Genomic DNA, 23,123 nt, shown 5'->3' on the forward strand with positions numbered 1-23,123 from the left:
GGTGGAGTCTGTTGTCAATTATTATTGTAATAATAATTATTTACAATCAAGATCTAAATTTTATTATTGAATAAAAAACATTTTTAATCTATGAATTTTTCTTCAAAACGGCACTTTGTAATACAACTCATCGAAGCTACGTGTACGTCATATCGAAGCGAGTTCAAGGGTCAAGCCTATTGTATTGCAGTGTTTACAATATGGATACATGACATCGGTCTGGATGTGAAGTCAATTCCCCCTAATATGATGAATATCCCTCAAATAGCGTCATTTAAACGTTGATTTCACTCTCGTTGACAAAATACGGAGCAACCTTGCAATTTCCCAAATTTTTCGTCTAATGAGCTAAAAAGGGCGCGCGATTTTTCTTCATGTAAAAGACACTACAAGGGAAAGACTGGGCACAAAAACTATTTCACACATAAATCGATGCAAAGCATTACGCGAAGTCGGCAAAGTGTCCAATCTTTTTACTGTAAAGACTTTGGTGGAACGTTAATTGACAAATGAACGGTAGCACTTACGGGGCTTTGTTCAAAGTACATAGAATTTTCTATATTTTTTGTTTAATTTGTCATCGCTTTGAATATTTTCCAAAAAGTATTATCGTCAGCAAAAATAATATAAAAAGTATGTTTTTTAAGTTATTGCATTTATTGGTGTCTCTATTTTATCAAACAATCATTGGAATTGCGCATACAATGAATCAAGAATCTAGTTTTAAAAAATACCGACAAGCTGAATTGAGGTTATGAATTGTATTAGCGCCACCAACGACCTTAAATTATTTCCGTCAAAGAGACATGCAAAGCCACTTTCCAGGCCGAGGTAAGCAATTTTGCTCTTTTTTATGTGCTTTTTATATTAAAAAATATTTTAAAAATTGAAAATGGAACGCTTTTCACCAGAAAACCCTGTTGAGTAGCTGAATGAGTTTCAGCTCACATTATTTGCGTTATGAAGCGATGTTAATCGACAACTAAAAAATCCACTGCGTAGACACGTTCGTAGTGCGAGGTTATACTAACCTCGCAATACGTGTGAGTGGCCTTGTCTAAAAAAAAAAAATATGATCACAGAGTCCTCTAGGCTAGTCATGGCAGTGGATTTCTAACTAGTCATCTAGTGCAGTGGGTCGCGCGAGATCAAAAGCTTCGGTCTCTGTTAATTCTGCTGAACTCCAGTTGGCCACCACTCACCAATAATGGAGACCAAAATTCTAACTCAATCTGTACAGGGACTCAATGGCCATATGTTTTTGTATTAAGTTCAGATAAACCAGGCAAGTAGGAGTTGCGCAACAGCCGAAGTCACTGTTTTTTTTCATTTTAAGTTTATTTTCTTCCCGTTTTGGTGCATTTCAGGCCATAAGATATACTATTATTATTTATAATCACGTATTGAATTCTAGTATTTATGAAATAATAATTTTTTTCTATAAATTGTTCTTCAAAACGGCATCGCTAGTCGGATGTACGTCATCACGAAGCGGTTCAAGGGTCAGGTCTATTGTCTTTGCTTTGTTGACAAACGGATCGAGGGATCTACGGGAGATCGGGTCTGGTAAGAAACGTCTCATTTTTACCATCTATAGTAAAATAATTTGTATCCCTTTACACGCATTAGGCGCCTAAAGGTTCATAGATAAATCAAATTCGACCCTAGAAAACCGATTTCACCCTCTAACTATGGATTTCCTGGGGAAATCCATCTTTGTGTACATGTGTCTCTTATACATATATGGACGGGGGTTCAAGACTCCATGATGAAGAAATATATGTCAAAATATTTATTTAAAAAATCATCATTGTCATGGAGTCCTCAAGACTACTGTCTAGTAATATATGCTGCGACACCACTTCTGGCGTCCACAACACACAACTTCTATCTGTCTAGATCTTATGGCTTGATTTTTCTGTGCGAGGCGGCGTATAATGAACCCTTGAGCACTGTAAGTTAGGCCTGTTGTTGAGTGCAACTGCAGTCAGACCGCAGCTTGTGCGATAATGAGCATATTCACAAAGATTTATTCAGCAGCCCTCTAGCGGTCTCCGAAGGAAAACGTGCGATCAATTTGGCTTGATTTTCCCAGTGAATTGGAGGGGCTGAAGTTATAGCTCTGTACTGGTCGCTAACTTCAGTTTACATTGAAACGAATTGTGGTAAGTTATTCTCAAGGCCTTCATCTACATTTTGATATATAATTTTTCATATTTAGACATTTTCAACCTACCATTTTTACCTCTTTAATTGATGCTTATTTTAGTAATATTTTAACTGCGATTTTGTAGTCGGAATTTCACTTTTGGTTCCTGACTTTGCTACATAACCAAATTGTTTCGATCGGGGTTTTTTATAAAGAAGAACAGTCACCGTTCAAAATATGTCAGAACCAATTTGACGCAAACTCACCTTCTATTTTTATTTTAGAAAAAATGATACCCTAAAAATCAAGAAATTTACGTTTTACCCGGAAGTAACCTTCTCGTTCACTCTACGATGGCGCAAAATAATGCAAAAATTACGTTTGTCGCGGGTTGGTAGGATTTCGCCTTTGGTCCCATACGTTGAAACTTCTGTAATGATGACAGATGGCTCGCATTATTTATATGACGGTGGACCTTTTTTTTTTTTTTGTAATTAAGACTTAATATAAACCAAGCTCAATAAGTACGGTAGATCTCTTCTAAAGTTTTATTTAATGATTATCAGGTTTCCGAATTCCATCAAGTTTGTATAGATTGAGATATTTCTTGATTTATGTTGAAAAAAAATGTTAACCTTTTTTCTTAATTATTCGAAGTTGAGTCCCATGATGATTTTTGCCCCAGGCTGCGGTTAAGAATGAAATGATGATTAGCTTAGACAGTCTATTCTATAGATTATAAACACTAAAGTTTAAAGTCAAACTAAAAGGCTGGTACTACCGTACTCAGTAGTATTTATAAACCATTTTGTTCAAATAAAAAAATTGTGGCTGTCGCAGACAGTACTATTATTAGTCTCTTGACTTACATGTAAAATAATTCATACATGTACTTTGAATGATTATTTAGTAATTTAAACTATTTCTCTCTTTTTTTTGGTCTCTTCTACACACAGATCTGCACACTTGCTGACTCTGGTCTCTGCTCGCTACTTTATTCTGGGAGATTCCATCATGTACTATAACGGTCAGACTGATTTGGACAAAGCCATTTTTTCATTTGCAAATTTTGAACTGATAATAATACAACAGAAAATTGATCTTTATCGATATTGGAAACAAACAAATTAGAGCACAGTTTTGGGGAGGGCTAAGAATACTGACTTGGACAGGAATACAGCTTGACAAAAATAAGAATACACAATTTAAAACCAAAGAACATTTTTAATGTTACTAATAGTCCATTGCAAGAAACTTTTTACTCATTCACACATTCTAAAATCAAGGGTAAGTCCTTTGATTAAACACAAACATGTAGTTGATTTGCAACTGAACATAAGTTTCTTGCAATGCCCCATAATTATATTTTGTTCTCAAGCAACTCTGTTAAATGTTATCTCAAGGCTCGACATTAGCGGTGGCCCGGTGGCCCGGGGGCACCAAAAATTCACCTCGGGCAACCATTATTGATAAAATGTTAAGTTTTGGTGACCCGAATCCGGCGAATCGGGCAACCAATAATTTTCAAAGTAGCGCAATTTTTCTCCCAATTTTGCATGCATTTATCAACTTTCTACAGCTCAAATTGCAAGCCAGTTCGTCATGCGCCCTTTTTGTTGATCTACACACAAATACACACACACAAAGTTTGCATATTAGGCCTACAGCTATAGCATACAGTAGCTATTATCCAGCCAGCCGCGCCGGCCGGCTGGCGTGAGCTTTGCATGAAGCCACTGCATACAGCTGTGCTCTAGATCTAGCTCAGCCTATTCAGACTCAGGGAGCTGCGATAAAAAATGTTGCTGCTGAGAAATCTTCCACAGAACTTTGAAAATCTAAGTCAAAGTCACATTTTACATCAATGAAATGCAATTCTACAGTCTATATTACGAAAATCTGGTGTACCCTGATTATTTGCAAGTATTAAGAAGAGGAATTATGACCTCTCTTTTGACTCAAAAAGACCGATTTCAACATGAATTAATACACATAAAAACACATAGGCAAGTACATCACAGTCCCACGTGTGCATTTGTATGTATGTTGATACTTGGTTTCTTTCGAAGCTGTGTATTTTCTAGCCAAAAACAAACAGACAGTTTCTTTCTTTCTTGTTTATAAATGACTTCTTAAACCACTCTTGAGAAAGTAAATACTTTGGGAAGGCATTTCATTGATATGAAATGTGATTTTTTTTCCAACATTTTGGCAAATATAGGGAAGGACTTTTCTCACACTTTTTTCCAGATATAATTTTTGCAGTTTTCTTTTTTTTTTTCTTTCATTTTTTTTTTACAGTGGTTAAAACCATTTATACCCCTTCCCATTGAATATGCCTGATAAAAAAATATGTTTCTACTGAAAATAAAATAATACAAACTAAAGGATATAGAAATAGAAATGTGCCATTCCCAAAAGGTAAGTGAAAATTATTTGCTTGGCTTTTAATTATATTCCAGTAAGAATAGACTGTTGCCACAGCTGTTAAAAAATATATGTAATGGCTTCATAATTTTCCCCTTTTTTATATTAACTTTGTTTTATCCATTTTTCTTTCATTTTCTTTCCTTTTTTTCTCTAATTTTTTTCTTTTCTTTTTTCCCCTGTTCTTTGTTTTTTACTTTCTTCATTTTCTTTCTTTTGTTTTATATCACTAATTTCTTTTATTATTTTTGTTTTCTTTTTGTAATATACTTTTTGAAAATTATTTTCGTTTGTTTCCCCCTTTTATGCATTGTTCTAATTTTGCAGCATATTTTCTGTGATTTTCTCCTTCTATAATATGCTGCAAAAGAGAAAACAGAAATAAACTGGATTTGGGGCATGCATAATCTAGGTTTTAGGATTCAAAGAGGAAGGAAGGAAAAACCATTGTTTTTTACATCTATCTGAGTTTGCTATGCACTATTTTTTTACTTTACCATTATCTCTATACAGAGATTTTAAAAAAAGTCCACACAACCAGCGAACAATACAATTCATTTATTCACTTTCAATCATTTCATTTTACAACGATAGAAACAATTATCAATTAGCAAAGTAAAATAACAGGAAACAAGGTTTACATACATGATGTATAAAGTGAAAGTAACTTAGTGCCGTGGTAGTGGCTGCAGAATTAATATTTCAGAAGTTTGTTTTATTCATTTTTAATGTTTTTCTTTATATTTTTCGGGCCACCAAACTTCAATATCGGGCCACCAAAAAAAATTATTTGATGGTTTTGGTGGCCCGAACGGGCCACCACCAAAAAAAGTTAATGTGGAGCCTTGGTTATCTAATGTGTTATGTATGTTCACAATTTTTTTTTCTCGAAAGGTATATTTGTCCTTTTAAACGGTATTCGAATATGGTTACGCTTTCTTTTTGTTTTCCACAGTAATTATTGCATGTATGAACAGAAGTGAAATATTTGTTGTGAAGCACTGTGTGATCATGGAGCTATGGTGTGATGGTATTATAATTAATTCATCATTTATGTTATAAGACTGTAAACCTGGTGGATGTGAGGGAGTGGCCTGGATGAAAGGAAAGTGAACATGTGTCCAATTATGTCCAATGTAACCTATTGTGATTCGATGAAGAGTTTTTATATCAAATTTGCTAAAATTGATATAATAAAATGCAACCAAAATTTAGAAAGTAATGTGATGTGAGTGACATAATCAACTCTATTTGCATACCATTGTTTTGTGTATATAACTGTTTTGTGTTGAAAAAGGGAAATTTCTCTATTTATTCAAATAATTTTTTGTTGATGTGCACTTGACCTTGACCTTGACTGGGCGTTGTGGCGTGCGCCTGTAATCCAAGCTATGTGGGGAAGTTACAAATTGATGCAGAGGTTCGAGGTTCGAGCCCTGGTCACGTCTTTCGGATGGTGACGTTAAAGGTCGGTCCCAGACGTAAATAATCATATCTGATTGATACACGTCTGACAAAACTCAAATACACGACGCACTTGACCTTTAACTCACTTCCCTTCCCATCCCTGCCCAAATAAGTGTAAACAAGAACTTGAAAATCAAAAGTGAATCAGAGTTATTAATAGCTCCATGATTTAATAATACAGGCCTAAATAGAAATTCACATGAATGATGAAAGTAAAAAGAGAATAAAGCTGGGTAGGAACGGGAAAGGAATATGATTTAAAGAAAAAGCTAAAATATATCCCCACCACCCCCCCCCCCCCTCCCCCGGAAAAAAAAACACATTCCGTCGGGTTCGATCCAGGGTCCCTGCACACGTCAAAACATTGTGCTTACGCAAGTCGCCATAGATCGCTTTCGTACTTCTTCCGGGTTTTTAATGCTATATGAAATGTTGTAAGTCTGTGCGCCGCTGTTGACCAATCAGATTCAGAATGCGTTGGCAATTCTACTGCAATTCCAATCATTTTGCGATGGACATTGCCGTGAATTTTTGTGGTTCCTGTCCTGACTTTGCTACATCATGAAATTTCATAATTCTTTTTCAGTCATAAAGAAGAATGTCTACGCTTTATATTGATTATAATATCAATTTGACGCAAGTGTGATTTCTATGCAAAAATACGCTCCGTTTATTCACATATATTTCTTGAAAAAATCCTTTATTCTAAGCTAAATATTGGTCTACAAAATATGTTAAATGTGCATTTTATTTAACTGATCAGGAATTTCAAAGGCAAAGCCTTATCTATAAAATAAGACCAATTTTGTGAGGAATAAACGATTCTAAGAGCAAAAAACACTGATCGGAAAGTTCGTCTTCACAGCTCATTGCTTATGCATAACCACGGACGGCTATGCATACCGGTACCGCTGAATAAAATAGAGCACTTTCGGAAGTGCTGCGGACTGACTGTGCAACTGCAAGTGCAAGATCAGACAAGAGATCTAACTTACACAGTACCGTACATATTTCGCAATGTATGGGACTGTAGTCTGTAGATCTATAGTATAGCAGAACAAAAGTGCATTTAAAATCATATAAACGAATCATAATTATGATGAATCACAAAAATTATATGAAAAAGTATGCGTACCATTTTTGTGTCTTTACTCTTCTGTTTCGACCCAAAAGTTTAACTGCATGAATTGAAAGCTGTGTCGATGCTCAGAGACGGAGTCAAAATCAAACGTCGTCGTCGGTAATAATAGTACCCATACCACACTCAATTACCGACGCGTATATCTACCGATATCTATATCTCAGAGCCCTTTTCTGCGCGAAAAGGTACAATTGATATGATTGGTCAAATCTTCGGACCTTGCGAAAGATTGACGAATAAACAAGTTTCAAACATAATAAGATACCAATGTGCAGCACATGTGTGAAAACTGCTATTCCGCAATCAAACACCGCAGCATCTTTTGAGCTGTTTTAATTTTCTTCAGTGTTAAAAATGGTAAAAAATTGTATATTATTGTAGCAATTTAAGATTTGATTATATTTGCATTTCAAGTGCAAAACTTGTTTGCTCTAATTCGAACTCAATTTACTTCAAATCAACCTCGGGCTCTAGACTAGAGACTAGACTATGGCTCTGCCAGGCGCGACACTGTCTAACTTTCTGCGGCTTCTGTCGGCGTCGAAAATCGTCCGCACCCGCTCCGTGCCGAGTGCCCGACTTGATCGCGAAAGCATGACTGTGTTTTCTTATCTTGGTGGGTTTTTTTTAATTGCATAACTTCCTCAAATTATTTTGATTTAATGATACTAAAAGTGAACAGAATCATATTTCATTATTTGTCAATAGATTTGATTATTTAGTAATAATACTAGTATTAGTATGCTTGTATTTTATAGACACGATAGATTTCTACTTCTAACAAGTTAGAAGTAGAACTAGTAGAAGTAGAACTAGAATAGTAGAAGTAGAACAGGTAGTCGGGTAGAAAATTTTAGTCTAACTTGTTACAAATGTTAGAATCTATTATTTTTCCCAGTTTGTGATTATGAATTATCAAAAATATTACAGATGGTTTACATTTAGAATAATCAATTTACAATTTTTTAATTATAAATTCTGATTCCAACAAGTTCAATAATGTAGGTCCTAAATGATTTTATGTTATTTATCTTTTTCACATGTTATATATAATGAGGAAGGAATGAATATGATAAAAAAAAAGAAATTAGAAAAAAACTTTCCTTTGCCTGCTTTGAATTTAATTTTATAAAGAAATATCAAGATAATGTATAATTAAAAAAACAGAAGCTTTCTGTCCCGCGTTAGATGCCGGGCAATTTTTTCTGCCGCTTCGATAAGCTCCAATCACCATTTGTTGCTTAATCGCGCAGTAGCATACGCAGGGATGGGGGGGGGGGGGGTTACATACAGGTGGTTCAACCTGTAAGTTACAGTGTAACCTTTATTTTTTTTAAACAACCCCTCATCCTCCCCCTCTAAAAATAAAAAAATAGGTACGAAACGACCTCCAATTTTGTGTTAAAGACCTTTTTTTTGTCAAATTTGAATTCTGAATTCACTGGCGGATCCAGGGGGGGCAAACCTGGCCCGTGCCCCCCTTCCCCCTTTGAGAAGCAAAAAAAAAGAAAGAAAATATGTAATGTTAAAAAGTGAAGTGAAAGTGAAGACCTTTTTTTTTTGCTTGTCAAATTTTTTCGGGGCCGAAATATTCTTAATTTTTGTCTCGCCCACCAGAGGTGAGGGTGAGACTTACATGTAGGGATCCAAATGTAGTCCGTCTGTCACAAACATTATGACACAACTCCGCATCCATAAGTCACTTGTCAACCAAACTTGGATGGTAGATGCACTTAAGGGACCTGCATGTTATGCTGCAGTCAGAGGTCACATGGTAAGGCCAAAGGTCATTTTCAGGTCGATGTTAAAGTTTACATGCAAGACTTAAAACACAACTCTGCAACCGTAAGTCACTTTTCAACCCAACTTAGATGGTAGATGCACTGAGGGGACCTGCATGTTATGCTGCAGTTGGAGGTCACATGGTAAGGTCAAAACCCAAAGGTCATTTTCAGGTCAAGGTTAAAGTTTACATGCAAGACTCTCTTATGACACATAACTTAATGCTAAAACCAGTTAAACGAGGCAAAGCGATCTTCAAAACTACATCGCGAGGTGGTTTCTGATCCGGTTTGGAAGATCGCTTCCAAGGCCGCTTCGACCGTTCTCGTTACACGTTAAACTAGTTTTTCCAGTAAACTACTTTTAGGATGGTAGAGAGAACAGTGTGATATAGACTCTTTGGGATCATGTACAATCTCGCATTGTTGGCATCGTAGGCCAATATTGTTCCAACATAGGTCGTTGGTCACTTCAGTCATCCATGCTTTCGTCGGCGGGGTATTCTGCAGTTGTTCCGGCCTTTTTCATCTCTCCAAAACTCTGTACCACAGATAAACCATTTTGGAGACTTTGACTTTGTCATTCTAATTCTGCTGCAAGACTGACTTGTAATGTATTTTGGGTGCTAATAATGCATTTTCGCGCCAGCCGATCTGGTGAGGTTAGAAAACTATTTTTCACCTCAATTTTGGGGCTCTCCAATTTTTGTCAAATATCTATCCAATCGATCATTAGCCCAAATTTCAGCCACTTCAAGCTTCAACCAGGAAACTTTGAGTTTGATCTCGATGTCGTCCTTCGAATTATCGGTCAGACGTCGCTCGATCAGCCAATATCGCTGTAGTTTGAAATCGACTGAAGTTACCAATTCAAAGATCTGCCCGGGGCAGCTCGCCCGTGCGTTCGCAAGAGTGAGGTTGCTAATTTCAGTCAATATCAAAACTACGGCTATAGCCAAGCACCGCTGTCTGACAGAGAATTCGAACTATAACTTAAAGATCAAAGCTGAAATACAGCCGTTCCTGATGCCTGAATATATGTGGCTGAAATTCAGGTCAAGGATTGATTAGATAGATATTTGGCAAAAAATTCGGACAAAATTTGAAGTGAAATTAGTTTCCTAACGTTGCCAGGTCGGCCAGTGCGAAACTGCATTAGTGCCATATTTTGTTCAAGCTGTCTTGCCTTGATTTTTGAAGGCTTGATTTTATTAAAAAGCTTTTTTCATCAAACCAGCAATTTGGCCACAGTCATGAGACATGACTGTAGCGATTAAGTTAGATCTAAATAGAATCCTAAGGTTTGTCCATGATTTTGCCTCTTGCACAGTCGTGTGTGTGTGATTGAGTTTTTACAGGTGTGTATTAATCAGATGTAGTTACTTACAACCGTCACCCAAAAAACAAAAGACCTGACCAGGGCACGAACATCTGCATCAATTTGTAACTTCCCCACAGAGCTGGCACACTGTACAGTACTATCCGAACATCTATGGAGAAAGGGAATCATAATGTGTGATGATGTAAAAAACTTCTCTGCCTAGCAAAGTCTCCAGAAGGTTCACCACCGTAGATGCAAAAATTAAGAGGTCATGACCCCCCCCCCCTCCCCTTACCAGGTTTGACTTTGCTGATTTCTTATTTCCAAAGTTTCTCAGTTACTACTAGTCTTGACACACAGACACCCATGCATATTGTGTGCATTTCAAATAAGTGAGAAATATTGATTTTCATTTGCTCTTTACATTATGACAGTTACGGAGGCAAGCTCGTCAGAGAAGGGAGTATTTATACCGAAAATCTCAGGAGGAGCAAGAACGTATCATCAGGGAGAGAAAAAGAAAGTTGAAAGATGCTCTCGATGGTAGGTTTACGGAAACTTGTTTTTATTTGATAAATCTGAGTTTTCCAATGTATTCACACTCACTAGAATTTGTGAATAAGTAAATTGTTTTCTTATCTAGGTAAATAAGTGGGAAAATCCTCATTAAAATATACCAATTTATTTTCCTGCAGATTAATATATAATGGTATACCAGTTACGATATGTATGAAATTCATGTTTACTTGAATATTTATTTTTAGGGCTTTAAATAATTAAGGTGATTTACTCAGTGTCTCATTTATAATTATTCAGCTTGAAAACTTAATTTGATAATTTAATCCATTTTATTTTTTTAATTCATCCAGAAAACAAGAAGATTCCAACAGAGTTACAGAAAGATGCACTAGCCCTTCAAAAGGCCTTGGCGTTTGATGATGATGGAGGAGAAGGTAATTTATACAGTATTTAACATGAAATAACACAGTGATGGGAATTCATGGGATGCAGAGTAAGTGTGTTTTAATTAGTTGACTCCAGACTTAAATGCTTAGGGCATTCTCAAGCCAGGGAAAGTAAGATAACGTATGTGGCAATGTATGGATTGTACCGAACAGTCAAGTAACATGACATTATGATTATTATTGTTTGTTTTGGCGTCACCTGTTCTTGGGAAGCAAAAAGCAAATTAAATCACTATGACCCGCCGGTCTCTCCTCTCGATATAACTGATGTGGGCAGAGTGGTGGTGGACCACTTTTCTAGGGTTTCCCTCTACTCTTATACGAATAGTGCAGTAGGTTCTTAAAGGGTTGGTCCGGACTGAAGATATTTATATCTAATTAAATAGAGTAAAATTCACAGAGCAAAATTCTGAAAATTTCATAAAAATCAGATAACAAATAACGAAGTTATTGAATTTTAAAGTTAAGCAATATTTTGTGAAAACAGTTTTATGCATGTCATCATAAATATTCATTAGGTGGGCTGATGATGTCACATCCCCACTTTCTTTTTTCTTATGTTATTACATGAAATCATAATTGTTTCATTTTTTCAGAAATGTGTAAATGATGTGTCTCCATTATGATGAAATAAGTTGCATCAATAAATAACTAATGCTCTTAATCAGTTGCCAATCCAATTGTTTTAGTTCTTGGTAAATTTTTTTTGAATAAACCTAATTTCATATATTTACAAAAGAACAAGCAAGGATATGACATCAGCCCACCTAATGAATATTCATGAGGACATGCCTAGAACTGTTTCACAAGAATAATGCAAATCTTTCAGCATTTTGTCCTCTGAATTTTACTATATTTATTGAGATATAGGCTAAATATCTTCAGCCCGGAGCATCCTTTTAATATGCAAAGGTGGTGATTCTTCTACATGGGGCTGTCCAAGGGACAGAGTGTCTTCCACGGTAACATAGCCTGCATCTGTGGAAAAGGGGAGGGGCACGCTTACAATGCAGGCTTTAGGGTGAACTTGAACCCATGACCTTTGGTTTGACAGGAAAACGCTTTACTGACTGAGCTAACTCGTTCCCTCAAATCTGTTGGTTGGAAAACCTGACTGCCTTCTGATGAGGGACAACAACCCCTATGAAGGCCTTCCCTTAAATGTTTTTTTGTTTCCCCTGCATAGCAGAGCGAGACTACAGGCGCCGCTTTTCTGACGGCGGCGGCATCATTATCAAATCTTAACCTAAGGTTAAGTTTTTGAAATGACGTCATAAACTTAGAAAGTATATGGACCTACCGGGTAATTCATGAAACTTACGTATAAGGGTAATGAAGTATTACTGAACATCCTGCCCAAGTTTCAGGCCAAATGACCAAGGTTAAAGGTCATTTAGGATCAGTGAACTTTCGGCATGTTAGGGGTATTTGTTGAATTACCATTGTAACTTTGAAAGTTTATGGATCTAGTTCATAAAACTTAGACTTAAGAGTAGTCTAGTATCATTGAACACCCTGTGCAAGTTTCAGGTCACATGACCAAGGTCAGAGGTCATTTAGGGTCATTGTTGGTCCTTTGTTGAATTGGCATCATAACTTAGAAAGTATATTGATCTAGTTCATGAAATATAGACATAAGGGTAATCAAGTAAATGATCGTTTTGCACACATCTTAGATCACATGATCATTGTCAAAGGTTATTTTAGGTCAATGGACATCATATTTTATTTTCATTATGAATGTTTTCATTTGTGAATGATTATTCAATAGGTTTTTTCAAAGTCAGCACTGTTGCTATACTGAATCGTGTAATGCAGGAGAGACTGCCAGAGGCGTTCCACTTGTTATTAATGTGTGTTGAAAAGGTATACTTGATTTGTTTTGTTGAGCACAACTATATAATTTTAATTCAGCACATATTTATAATTGATTGTAGTTTTTGTACAGAGTTTGTCATTGAGTTTGATACAGTTAGTTTTATCTCTTATGCAACAGGGCCCTGATCTTTAAATTTTCAAGCAAATTAAAGATACTCAGATTTTTTTTTACTATTCTGTAACTGAAAGTTGACAGGCGTATTGTAAACACGTCGTCTTCAATTGTTTTCTTTTAGAACTGAATCACATTGATGATGAATATAGGTGGGCTGGTGTAGAAGATCCTAAGATCATGCTGACAACATCAAGAGATCCCAGCTCAAAATTGAAACAGTTTGCCAAGGTAATTAATGGTCTTTAATTAGGTTTGCATGATGATAGCTGATTATATTGAGGCAGTTTATGGATCCACAAGTGGTTTGTCCTGGATATATCAGTTTTGAGTGGTAGAGTATAATGAAAAGGAAAGATGCACAGTGAACACTTGTATACCACCTCCACACAAAGATTTGAATGAGGTATACAGTATTGGAATCAGTATACAGTTTAGTAGTTGGTTAATCCATTGCAAATCTTGCGACATGAAATAATACTTCAGTTTCTGCCTTGTGCTCATGAAACTTTGTGTAAATATTCTTGGAAGACGTGCAACACTAACAGTGCAAGATACTTTTTGATTAATGTGTCAGGTACAGTGTTGCTGTGGTAATGGCATATTATGGCAAGAAAACAGAAAAATCTTTCAGAGCCAAATATTTCTTCAGTTACCACTCAATGATTATCATGTTTTTATCTAGGGAGTGAAGTAAAGAAACATATTTTAGAATGAATTGGTGCCCAGACCTAGACTTTCGATGTCTCTCTGGCTCCTGCTAATATTGAGTAATACTAATGTTTCAAAGGTGTGATGGCTTGAAGCCCATAAAAAGATGATGAGATAGGAAGGCTTCGCATTCCAGGCAGGCAATTTGACTGTCCTTCATGAAATTACAATGACCATTCAAGTTTATTGTTGCTCACACATGATGATCCTAAACACACCCTCTGTTAATGAATTGGAATCTCCATGCGGCACCTGATTAAAACCCTTTATACGAGTTCTTGAGTCCTTTTATGTTCTTGTTCTGTGATTTGTGAGTGATTGCTTATTTCTTCTTGTTTTTTTCTCTCTCTCTCTCTGTTGACTTGCCAGGAGTTGAAACTTATTTTTCCTAATGCCCAGAGATTGAATAGAGGGAACTATGAAATCAGTCAGCTGGTTCAGGCTTGTAGAGCGAATGATGTCACTGATCTTATCATGGTCCATGAACATAGAGGAGTTCCAGGTATTTATACTAATCCCCCCCTTCCATTTTCCTCACTCCATCAAGCTGTTTGAGTAATGCTCTATAGACTATAGTGGTAGCTTCCCCTATCGAGATTGTGCCCATAAACTCGGCAAAGGAAATTGGCATCTGTGTTACCTGTGATGTCATCTACTTACTTCCATTTTTAAATGTTAGAAAATAATTCATTACGTGGTCAGTTGTGCTAATTCATGCATTAATCAGAAATTTTGGTAAAAATCACTAAATGAAATATGCTTTGTGATTTTGTTAACAAGTATACGTGAAAAAAAATGAATCCAAATTAATATCTTATTTATTTCATTGTTTTCAAATTTGTAAAGCTATTTCTTATTTTTTACTTTTTGCTTTTTCATTGAATTTGAATATATTTTATGTTTTTGTTTGTCATTTATGAGATTATAATCCAAAATGTGAATTATGATTTCATATGATTCTAACATTAATTTATTAAAATGTTCTCCATATTTTGATGAAGATATCTTGTAATATCTTTTTCAAATACAACTAAGAATCCTTATTTGAAATTGATATGGATTATGTTCATATTTCCTTTGTATGTATGAACTCTCGTTTAATGAAAGGGGTTTGACAGAGTTAATAAATCTAATGTCTTCTTTATTTGTCCTGCACAGATGCATTACAAATTTGCCATCTACCCTACGGACCTACAGCATACTTCACTCTCTTCAATACAGTCCTCAGGCATGACATACCAAAGATAGGAACCATGTCAGAAGCCTATCCTCATCTTATCTTCAATAACTTCAAATCAAAGCTTGGTGAAAGAGTAAGTATCTGGGTACATTGATTACATTAAAATCACTTGTTCAATTTTGCATTTAGTATAGAATCATTTGATGGTTCTAATGAAAACTTAGCTTGTATGTTCTGGGCTCTGTCTTACAAAGAGTTACGATTGAACTCTCTACAGCTCTGCCAATGATTAATGTATAGTTTTGACTGCCAAAATCAAATATCCATCTCGCCTCAATTCATCAACCTGATAAATTGTTCTGCTCTTTGCAACTTCATTTATATACTTATTTATTCTTTGTTCTTGTCTTTGCAGGTGATGAGCATTCTTAAGTATTTGTTTCCTGTACCAAAGGAAGATAGTAAAAGAGTCATCACATTTGCAAATGAGGAAGATATTATCTCTTTCAGGTAGATCTCTGTTCATTGTATATTTTTGTCTTCTCTACTTTGTTCCTTTTTGGTATTTATGAAGTATGCTCTGCCTCTCTCCCTCTCCTTTCTTTCATGTTACAGAAGCAGATACTTCGAGTGCGTTTGTCTTTGTGTAAATGTATACATAACTCATTGACTGTTGTATGAGGGATGGATAGAACTAGGATGAAAATAATTATGTTGATGACCAATTTCTATAATATTATATTGGATGGCTCAGAATGGAATACCAGAAATATTACAAGAGTTTGGGCAAATATTCCATGAATCGCAGATGAGTGGAATATTGGCCCTTACAAGTGGAATGTTTCTGGTATTTCATGAAATAGAGCCATCCAATATGATTATTATCTATCTTACCCCCTCCTCCCCCCCCAAAAAAAAAAAAAGAGGGAGGAATTTGATTGAGGAAGTCACCTCACTTATAGCATCATCACTTAGTAAGATCAAATTTGATGGTCGGCATGTGCGAGGATTATTTTGTATCCCTTAAGGCCCTTGATGGTGTTTATGGCTTAGGTCTGCTCCCGGGTCTCCTCATTTGCAACCCTAAATGGCGTAGATCTACTCAAATTTGCACCCCTAAATGGTGTAATCTTCATAACCATATTAGCAATGCTAAATGGTGTGAAGAGAGAGAGAAAAGGCTACCCTAATGGATGATTTACCAGCGAATGGTGCTAAAATGCAACCCTTTTTGCCAAAGACGTCAATGACGCCTGAGTGCCTGAAACGGGACCCTTTTTACGCTTTTTCTGGACGCAGGTGCATAGCAGGCCATGTGGAGAGTGACTCCCCTTCCCCGGGTTTATTATTTGTGATTTTATGTACGTTATTCACCTGATGTGAAAATAAATTTATGTATGGACAATAAATGTATTTAATTCTTTAACTGACATTTAGTTGGGGGGTTTTTCTGGGGGGGTGGGGGGCAAAGCATGTACATGTATATCTATGGCCTGTGCATTTTCTGCAAGAATACATATTTTGGGTTATTATTTTTCAGAGGTTCAAAGTCATCATTTTATTTGATAAGAGATTTAGATTAACATCTTAATTGGGTGTAATTACAGACTCAATCCAAACTTAGCTTCTAAATTGTATGTACTTTTCTAATCTCTGTTTATCTGTCTCCATGGCGATTTATCTGCAGACACCATACGTACAAGAAGGTAGACCACAAGAATGTCGACCTGACCGAAGTGGGACCAAGGTTTGAGATGAAACGTAAGTGCCATGCTTTTGTCTCATTTCACACTGTGTGTTGTTTCACAGTAACCATATCTCAAACTCTTGGTGCTGTATCTAAACAATAGTAATTTACTTTTGTACTCAACTGAGCAGAATGATATATTTGAAACTATATCTTTGCATAGCACCAATAAGTTTGTAAAACTTATTGGGTGACTATGTTGATCACCTATGTTGAGAGGCTAACAGGTATCTAGTGAAGCAAATTATAAATCACTTTGTTATTGCAAGGAAAAGATGCTTTACAAAATACTCAATGTATTGGATTGGATTATGTTTTTTGATGTTGGCAGTAAATGTTTTTTTCTGTAATTTTCTAATTGTCTATTGTTATAACAAAGTAAAATATTAAGTTTCCAAAATAAAGAAATATACTTCATAATCTTGGGCTAAGTTTTTCTCGTATACATTTCTTGAAAAGTTATAAAAGATGTTAAAAGATGAGCCAGATTTCTTGATTTACATTTATAGATCTTGATGTTATTTTTAAAATTCCTTCTTTCAAAATTTGACTATTTTTGAAATTATACAAGGAAATGAGCAACAGGGTATACACATGTATTTGCATAATAATCGCAAGAATAAAAAAAAATTAAATATCTAGAAAGATAAATCTGACTGCATGTATGTGTTTAGTTTTGGGGATTAATGGTCAAGAACTTGCTTTTAGTGGGTTAACCCACTCTCTCCTTCCCCACTCTTGTTATAGGCATCAAATAGTCCTGTCTTGTGGAGCTTAAAATAATAATACAGTATCTTGAAATGGTTCCATGACATTTGCTTCGGCGACAATTGCTCCGCTCTAAATTCCACACACTATTAACTTCAACCCTGGGTTTAACACTATTCCCTACCCTAAACTTAACATAAAACCCTAATGCAACCCTAACCCTACATCTTAGACGAAATTAAAGCCTGGTGCAAATGTTGTGTCACCCTTAAAATACCATCCCTTTGTCACCTATAATTCTCCCATACCCATATTTGTCTCTCCTGAACAAAGTTCAGCAGAGACCTAGTTTCACTTTTCCTGTTAATTTGTTTGTATGTTACAAAAAGGTTTGGTTTACTTGCTCTCATTTCTTTATTTTGCTTCAATTGTGTTCATACTTTGTACAAATGACCCTTGGGTAATACCATATGTGTACCTTTTTTATGTTGTAATGAATATAATGAGGTCAAAGTTCATCTAGGGGTCAAAAGGTCAAATGATTAAACATGTCCTATTTCCTTTTAGTATATAAATAAAGGTATTGTCACATATATACCTACAAAGCTTACATCAAAGGCCAACTTTGGGTCATACGGTCAATTGGCATGTTTTATTGATTGCGAAACCAGGCGAGACTCGTGGTTTTGAACCACCTTGATAAAAGAACAAGTGATAATCAAGGATGAAAAACAACACACAAATTAATCCCAGTTGATGCCTCTCTTTGTAATGACCAAGACTGGTGGTGTGTCACAGTGCTAATGAGTAGGCCTATTTATTTATTCTGTTGTATCTCACCATGTTAATAATTAGCTAGATGTCCAACACACACTAATTAATATTGATGTCCTTATGTGCATTTGATTAGAAATGAACTTAAAAATTTGTACCCACATTCTTAGTCAGATTTGTATAGGGTTTTAGTTTGTTTGTTTTTGTTAACCGGTAGATCATATACATGTATAATGAAAGGGAAGTTACTAATAATTGTTCTTAATATAGTACCAAATTCATGGCATCACAAAAAACTTTTTTTTTTGCATTTTAGAACCAGGCCAATAATACACTGACTTCAGTGGGGTTCATATCTAGGGGCCCCATGGACCGATTCTCACCAAATTTTGTTGTGGGGGTTTTTCATCATGCTCTACCAAAATATGGTACAAATAGCACTGAAATGCAAAAAGTGAAAATTGATGATGTCACACTTTGGTACTATACAGAGCGTATAAAAAAACGACAATTCTATAAAATTTTTGTTTCAAATTATGATGTCTATATTTGGATGTTAATAGGTGCTCTGAAGTCTTATCTTTCAAATGCCATTAAAAAAAATTTAGTTTCGTTCATGCTTGAGTGAACACGGAATGTTTTTGTCTGAGGTAAAAAAGGATGCTTGCGCCAAAATGGCATTAACTGATAAACATGATGATCGGACTTCTTGCTAATCAGCAAACTTCCTCTTAACCTTTTCATTATCTTTGCCATAATTTTCTAATTATATGGTCAAAATTCATTTTCAAATCTGTTTATTTGCTTGAATTGTTCTGTTGTTTCTTTTTAATATGCTCTCTTTTAGCTTTCAAGATTCCTTCTTTAAGCAAAAACAAATTCTTTTCAACCGAAGTATGGGAGAGCGTGTATTTTTTTTCCAAATTAAACTTGGTCAAGGAATCAATAACCCCTTGCAAATAGGATTCATATTTATTAAAGGTACCATAACATTATTTGTTTCACACAATAAAATATGATTTGAATAATTACAAGTTCTCCCCATTGATAATGCAAATCTTCTTGCTTGGGTTGAAAAAGTCTTCTTTTCTTTATGAAGGGAAATTCAAAGGTTAAAGAAGTTTTAATGAAAAAACAAAATAATTCAAGTAAATTTGTAAATGAAATTTGACAGCATAATTCAAAAATCATGGCAAAGATAATGAAAAGGTTAAAAGGAAGTCTGCTGATTAGCAAGAAGTCTGATCATCAAATTTCTCATTTCTGCCATTCTGGCGCAAGCCTCTTTTTGAACCCCCGACAAAAACGTCCCATGTTCGCTCAAGCATGAACAGAATTTATTAATTTAAATGGCATTTCAAAGATAAGATTTCAGAGCATTTATTAACATAAAAATATAGATATCATAACTTGAAACAATTTTTTTATAGACTTTTCAAAACTGTCCCGGATTTTTTTGATACGCACTGTATAGTGTTACTATTTTAACAAATTTTTTAATTGAAATATATCTGCAGTATCTTCTTTTGATGTTTTTGTGTTGTTAACTTTCTTTTTTCAACATCATTATACGTCTTCTATTTGTATGATCTGCTATCACTTAACCCTATCTAGGCCGGGGTATTTTGGGAGATCATATGGGGGAAAGGGGGAGGGGTGGACCTCGCAGGCCCCCTTGAGATCTCGGCCATTGACCGTGCAATTGCAAAAAAAATTGGCACGCAAGTTGCCTAGGACAAAATTTATCCCATGAAAATTGCTATTAATTGATTATACTAATTTATGCGTAATTAGTATGTAAAATTATCATGCTTTTTCCTCTTAACTCCCTTTTATAAAGCTACAAATGTAATTGTTTTTAGTGTAGAAACTCTTTGTTATGTTCTAAGCAAAGAAAATTGCGATATCAGATCAATTTCTTATTGTTACCGTATATTGTTTTTGCACTTGATTATGTAATATGTATTTTTTTTACCTTTTCTTTTTTATTGTTTTTTCAATGAACTGTGTCTGGGACTCTTTTGCGATCATAAACAACATAAAATAAATCCATTCAGTCGAGCAAAAGTAAAAAATGATTAGACATTTATAATTTTTTATTAAAAAGTTAAAACACAATTTGCATCATTGACTTTGTATTCAAAATCACATTTTAAAATATTTTTGGTCTGACATGCACAAAATGTTGCATAATTCCAGAATCACACAACCGGGCGTCACAAATTTGGTCTCAAAAGATGCGCAAAACATGAAAGTAAGAAATCAAGAGCATCTTTGTTATCAGTCAAAAATATTTGCGCGGCAAAAATATTGTGTGAACTGTTGGGTGGCCCTCCTAGTCCCCCCCCCCCCCCCTTTGGCCTAGATACATGTAGGGTTAAATGAGGGGTCTACCCAAAACAGTAAAGTTGGTTAGAAACTTTAAAAACTTTAGAAACTCTAAAAACTAAGCATAGCACTGCAAATTTTGTAAATCAATATCTGATTAATATTGGGAAGTTTTTGACATTTTTATTTCTTCCCAGCATCAGTGGTGTGTAGTGTTGGAGGTATAGATACAGTATTTTGACACATCTCACTATTTCTTTTCTATTTTATTTGAATTTACATAAAGACCTCCAATCGTTTAAAACATGGTTTGATGTCTCATTGTCAAATCAGTCAGTATCATTAATTATTTTATTAAATCAAGAGCATCTTTATTGTCAGATGATTGAAAATTATCTCTCTCTCCTTCACTCCCTCTCTTTGTTTTTTCTTTCTCTCTTTATCTCTCTTGTTTTCTCTTTGTCACTATTTTAGTATATGAGATCCGCTTGGGTACAATAGACCAATCCAATACTGCAGAAGTTGAATGGGTGTCTAGGCCTTACATGAATACAGCTAAGAAACGCAAGCATCTAAGTAATGATTGACAACACAAAATCAATCATTAATATTCTACCATAATGAACCAGAAAGAATAGCTGGAGTCCAAACCAATCAATTCATTGGTTATCAACAGAGGGAGATTTGATAAATTATGAGTGTGGAGGCATGTGAAATTAGTGAGAGTAATTTGGCAGGCTATTTCATGTTTTATTGTGGGGACTACGGTTCACTGGAAGAGGTTTATTTCACTTAAAGTGGATGGATGTAATTGTTTGCTTAATACATCTATTCTATACTACATAAATATCAGTGTTATTGAAAAACAATAACATAATTCTTCTCAGTGTACATTCTCCTATCCACATCTGACATTGGAGAACTCTGATCCATTTTGCATGTTTAAAGTACAAATGTTAATTACTGTAATCCATTTGGAAGATCACTAGGCTTTGAAAGAACTCAAGCCCAGGACAGTGGACACTCTTAAACAATGCTATTTCACATACATGTAGAAATATTGTGCTCTCTTATGTTTAGATCAATATCCTGTTTTGTGAATTTGTAAACAATAAATTAAATATTTCATTTACTGATACATTAACATTGTTTGCTGAGATTAGATGACGTAACACAAAAGTACAAAGAATTGCTGAATACTTATTTCAGACAAATGATAAAAAGAATCACCAGAAGAAAAACATATTGAGGTATACTATATACACTAAATGTATCTTTATTACACAATATATTCTCTGGAAGATAATGTACAATGTAAATAGTATCAAAATGGATGGCACAATCAAGATGGAGTTTTAGAATATATATGTATGTGGACGGATCATGCAATACTTATTGAAATAGGCTAATCTCCATATAATAACTATGTATCCCATTGGCTTGATTAAGGGTCTGTTACCTTGTCATTTTTTTTTTTTTTGGGGGGGGGGGCAAATATCTTGCGAAATACGATAATTTATGAATGTCTTATTTTTTTACAATTTTCAGGTGATTTCCTTTTCATTTTGAATATACATCTTTGCGATGTGTAGTATTTCATAACTTGCTTGTTTTAGTCTTATTATTTGTCACATTGGATCCACTGTATGTATGCATGTACATAGATGATATTTAAGAACTAAATTCACAAATGAGGCTCAAACATCCAACCCAGTTCGTTGAAACTCTTGAATTATCATAGAGAGAGAGACATTGCCCATATTCATTCCTACATAGAATTGTATTGGATCAGTGAACAAGAGTGTTTTTGAGCCAGGTGTTAAACCTCCATTCTAAACTTTGGCCTGAAACAAAAAAACAAAACAAAAAAAATGAAATGAAATCATTCCTATTTTAGATTTTCAGCTTGATACTTTATCAGACAACCCTACTTCTGTTACGCAGGGTCACATTGCATAAAATTACTATTCACTGTACCATTATGGTAACTATCATGGATACCTTGATTTTAATTGGAAGCTGAGCTTTGTCACCACAGTAGAGCCTACAAGAATGCAACACCAAATTGTTATCTTTTGAAGTTTTTAAAAATGGATTCCCTTTTCATCTTAAATAAATTATATCTGTGATATATAGTATTTTACAAAACCTTGCTTGTTTTGAGTCTCTTATTTGTATGAAAAATATGAGTCACTACTATCACTCAAGCCTCTTGTTGTCAAATCAAGCTACTGGTAAAATACAACAAAATGATACATTATGACAGGAAGAGTTCATGTGATAATGTTTTTGTTACAGTGACCTTTAAGCTGATGTGGTGATGTGATGGAGATAGCACTATCAAAAAAGAGGGGGGGGGGGGCAGTTCACAAAGATTTAAATCTGACTAAAATTCCAAGTTGCATTGGTGAGATCACACAGTCAGATTATGAAG

The 23,123-nt window shown here is 35.0% G+C and overlaps 2 protein-coding genes across 3 annotated transcripts in view; one reads left to right on the forward strand and one right to left on the reverse strand.

Annotated features, from left to right (window-relative positions):
* LOC129257239 (pre-mRNA-splicing factor ISY1 homolog) overlaps positions 1 to 7,316 on the reverse strand; it is a 21,392-nt gene extending 14,076 nt beyond the window's left edge. The window contains exon 1 of one of the 2 annotated variants that reach the window (XR_010293079.1): positions 7,179 to 7,300. Coding sequence is in view for 1 of the 2 variants with exons in the window: in XM_064097064.1 (XP_063953134.1) it covers positions 7,179 to 7,181 (3 nt within the window). In the remaining variant the exon portion in view is untranslated. Of the gene's footprint in view, positions 1 to 7,178 lie in introns of both variants that reach the window. The other variant, XM_064097064.1, reaches the window with a different exon arrangement.
* On the forward strand, positions 7,313 to 22,837 carry LOC129257238 (U3 small nucleolar ribonucleoprotein protein IMP4-like). The gene is made up of 9 exons (XM_064097063.1): positions 7,313 to 7,541; positions 10,721 to 10,829; positions 11,156 to 11,239; positions 13,366 to 13,472; positions 14,322 to 14,454; positions 15,111 to 15,265; positions 15,548 to 15,642; positions 16,820 to 16,893; positions 21,164 to 22,837. The coding sequence occupies exons 1-9, from the start codon at positions 7,539 to 7,541 to the stop codon at positions 21,274 to 21,276; spliced, it is 873 nt and encodes a 290-aa protein (XP_063953133.1). The 5' UTR covers positions 7,313 to 7,538; the 3' UTR covers positions 21,277 to 22,837.
* The last annotated feature ends 286 nt before the right edge of the window (positions 22,838 to 23,123 follow it).

The sequence above is a fragment of the Lytechinus pictus genome, chromosome 3 (genome assembly GCF_037042905.1).
Source record: "Lytechinus pictus isolate F3 Inbred chromosome 3, Lp3.0, whole genome shotgun sequence".
Classification (NCBI taxonomy): domain Eukaryota; kingdom Metazoa; phylum Echinodermata; class Echinoidea; order Temnopleuroida; family Toxopneustidae; genus Lytechinus; species Lytechinus pictus.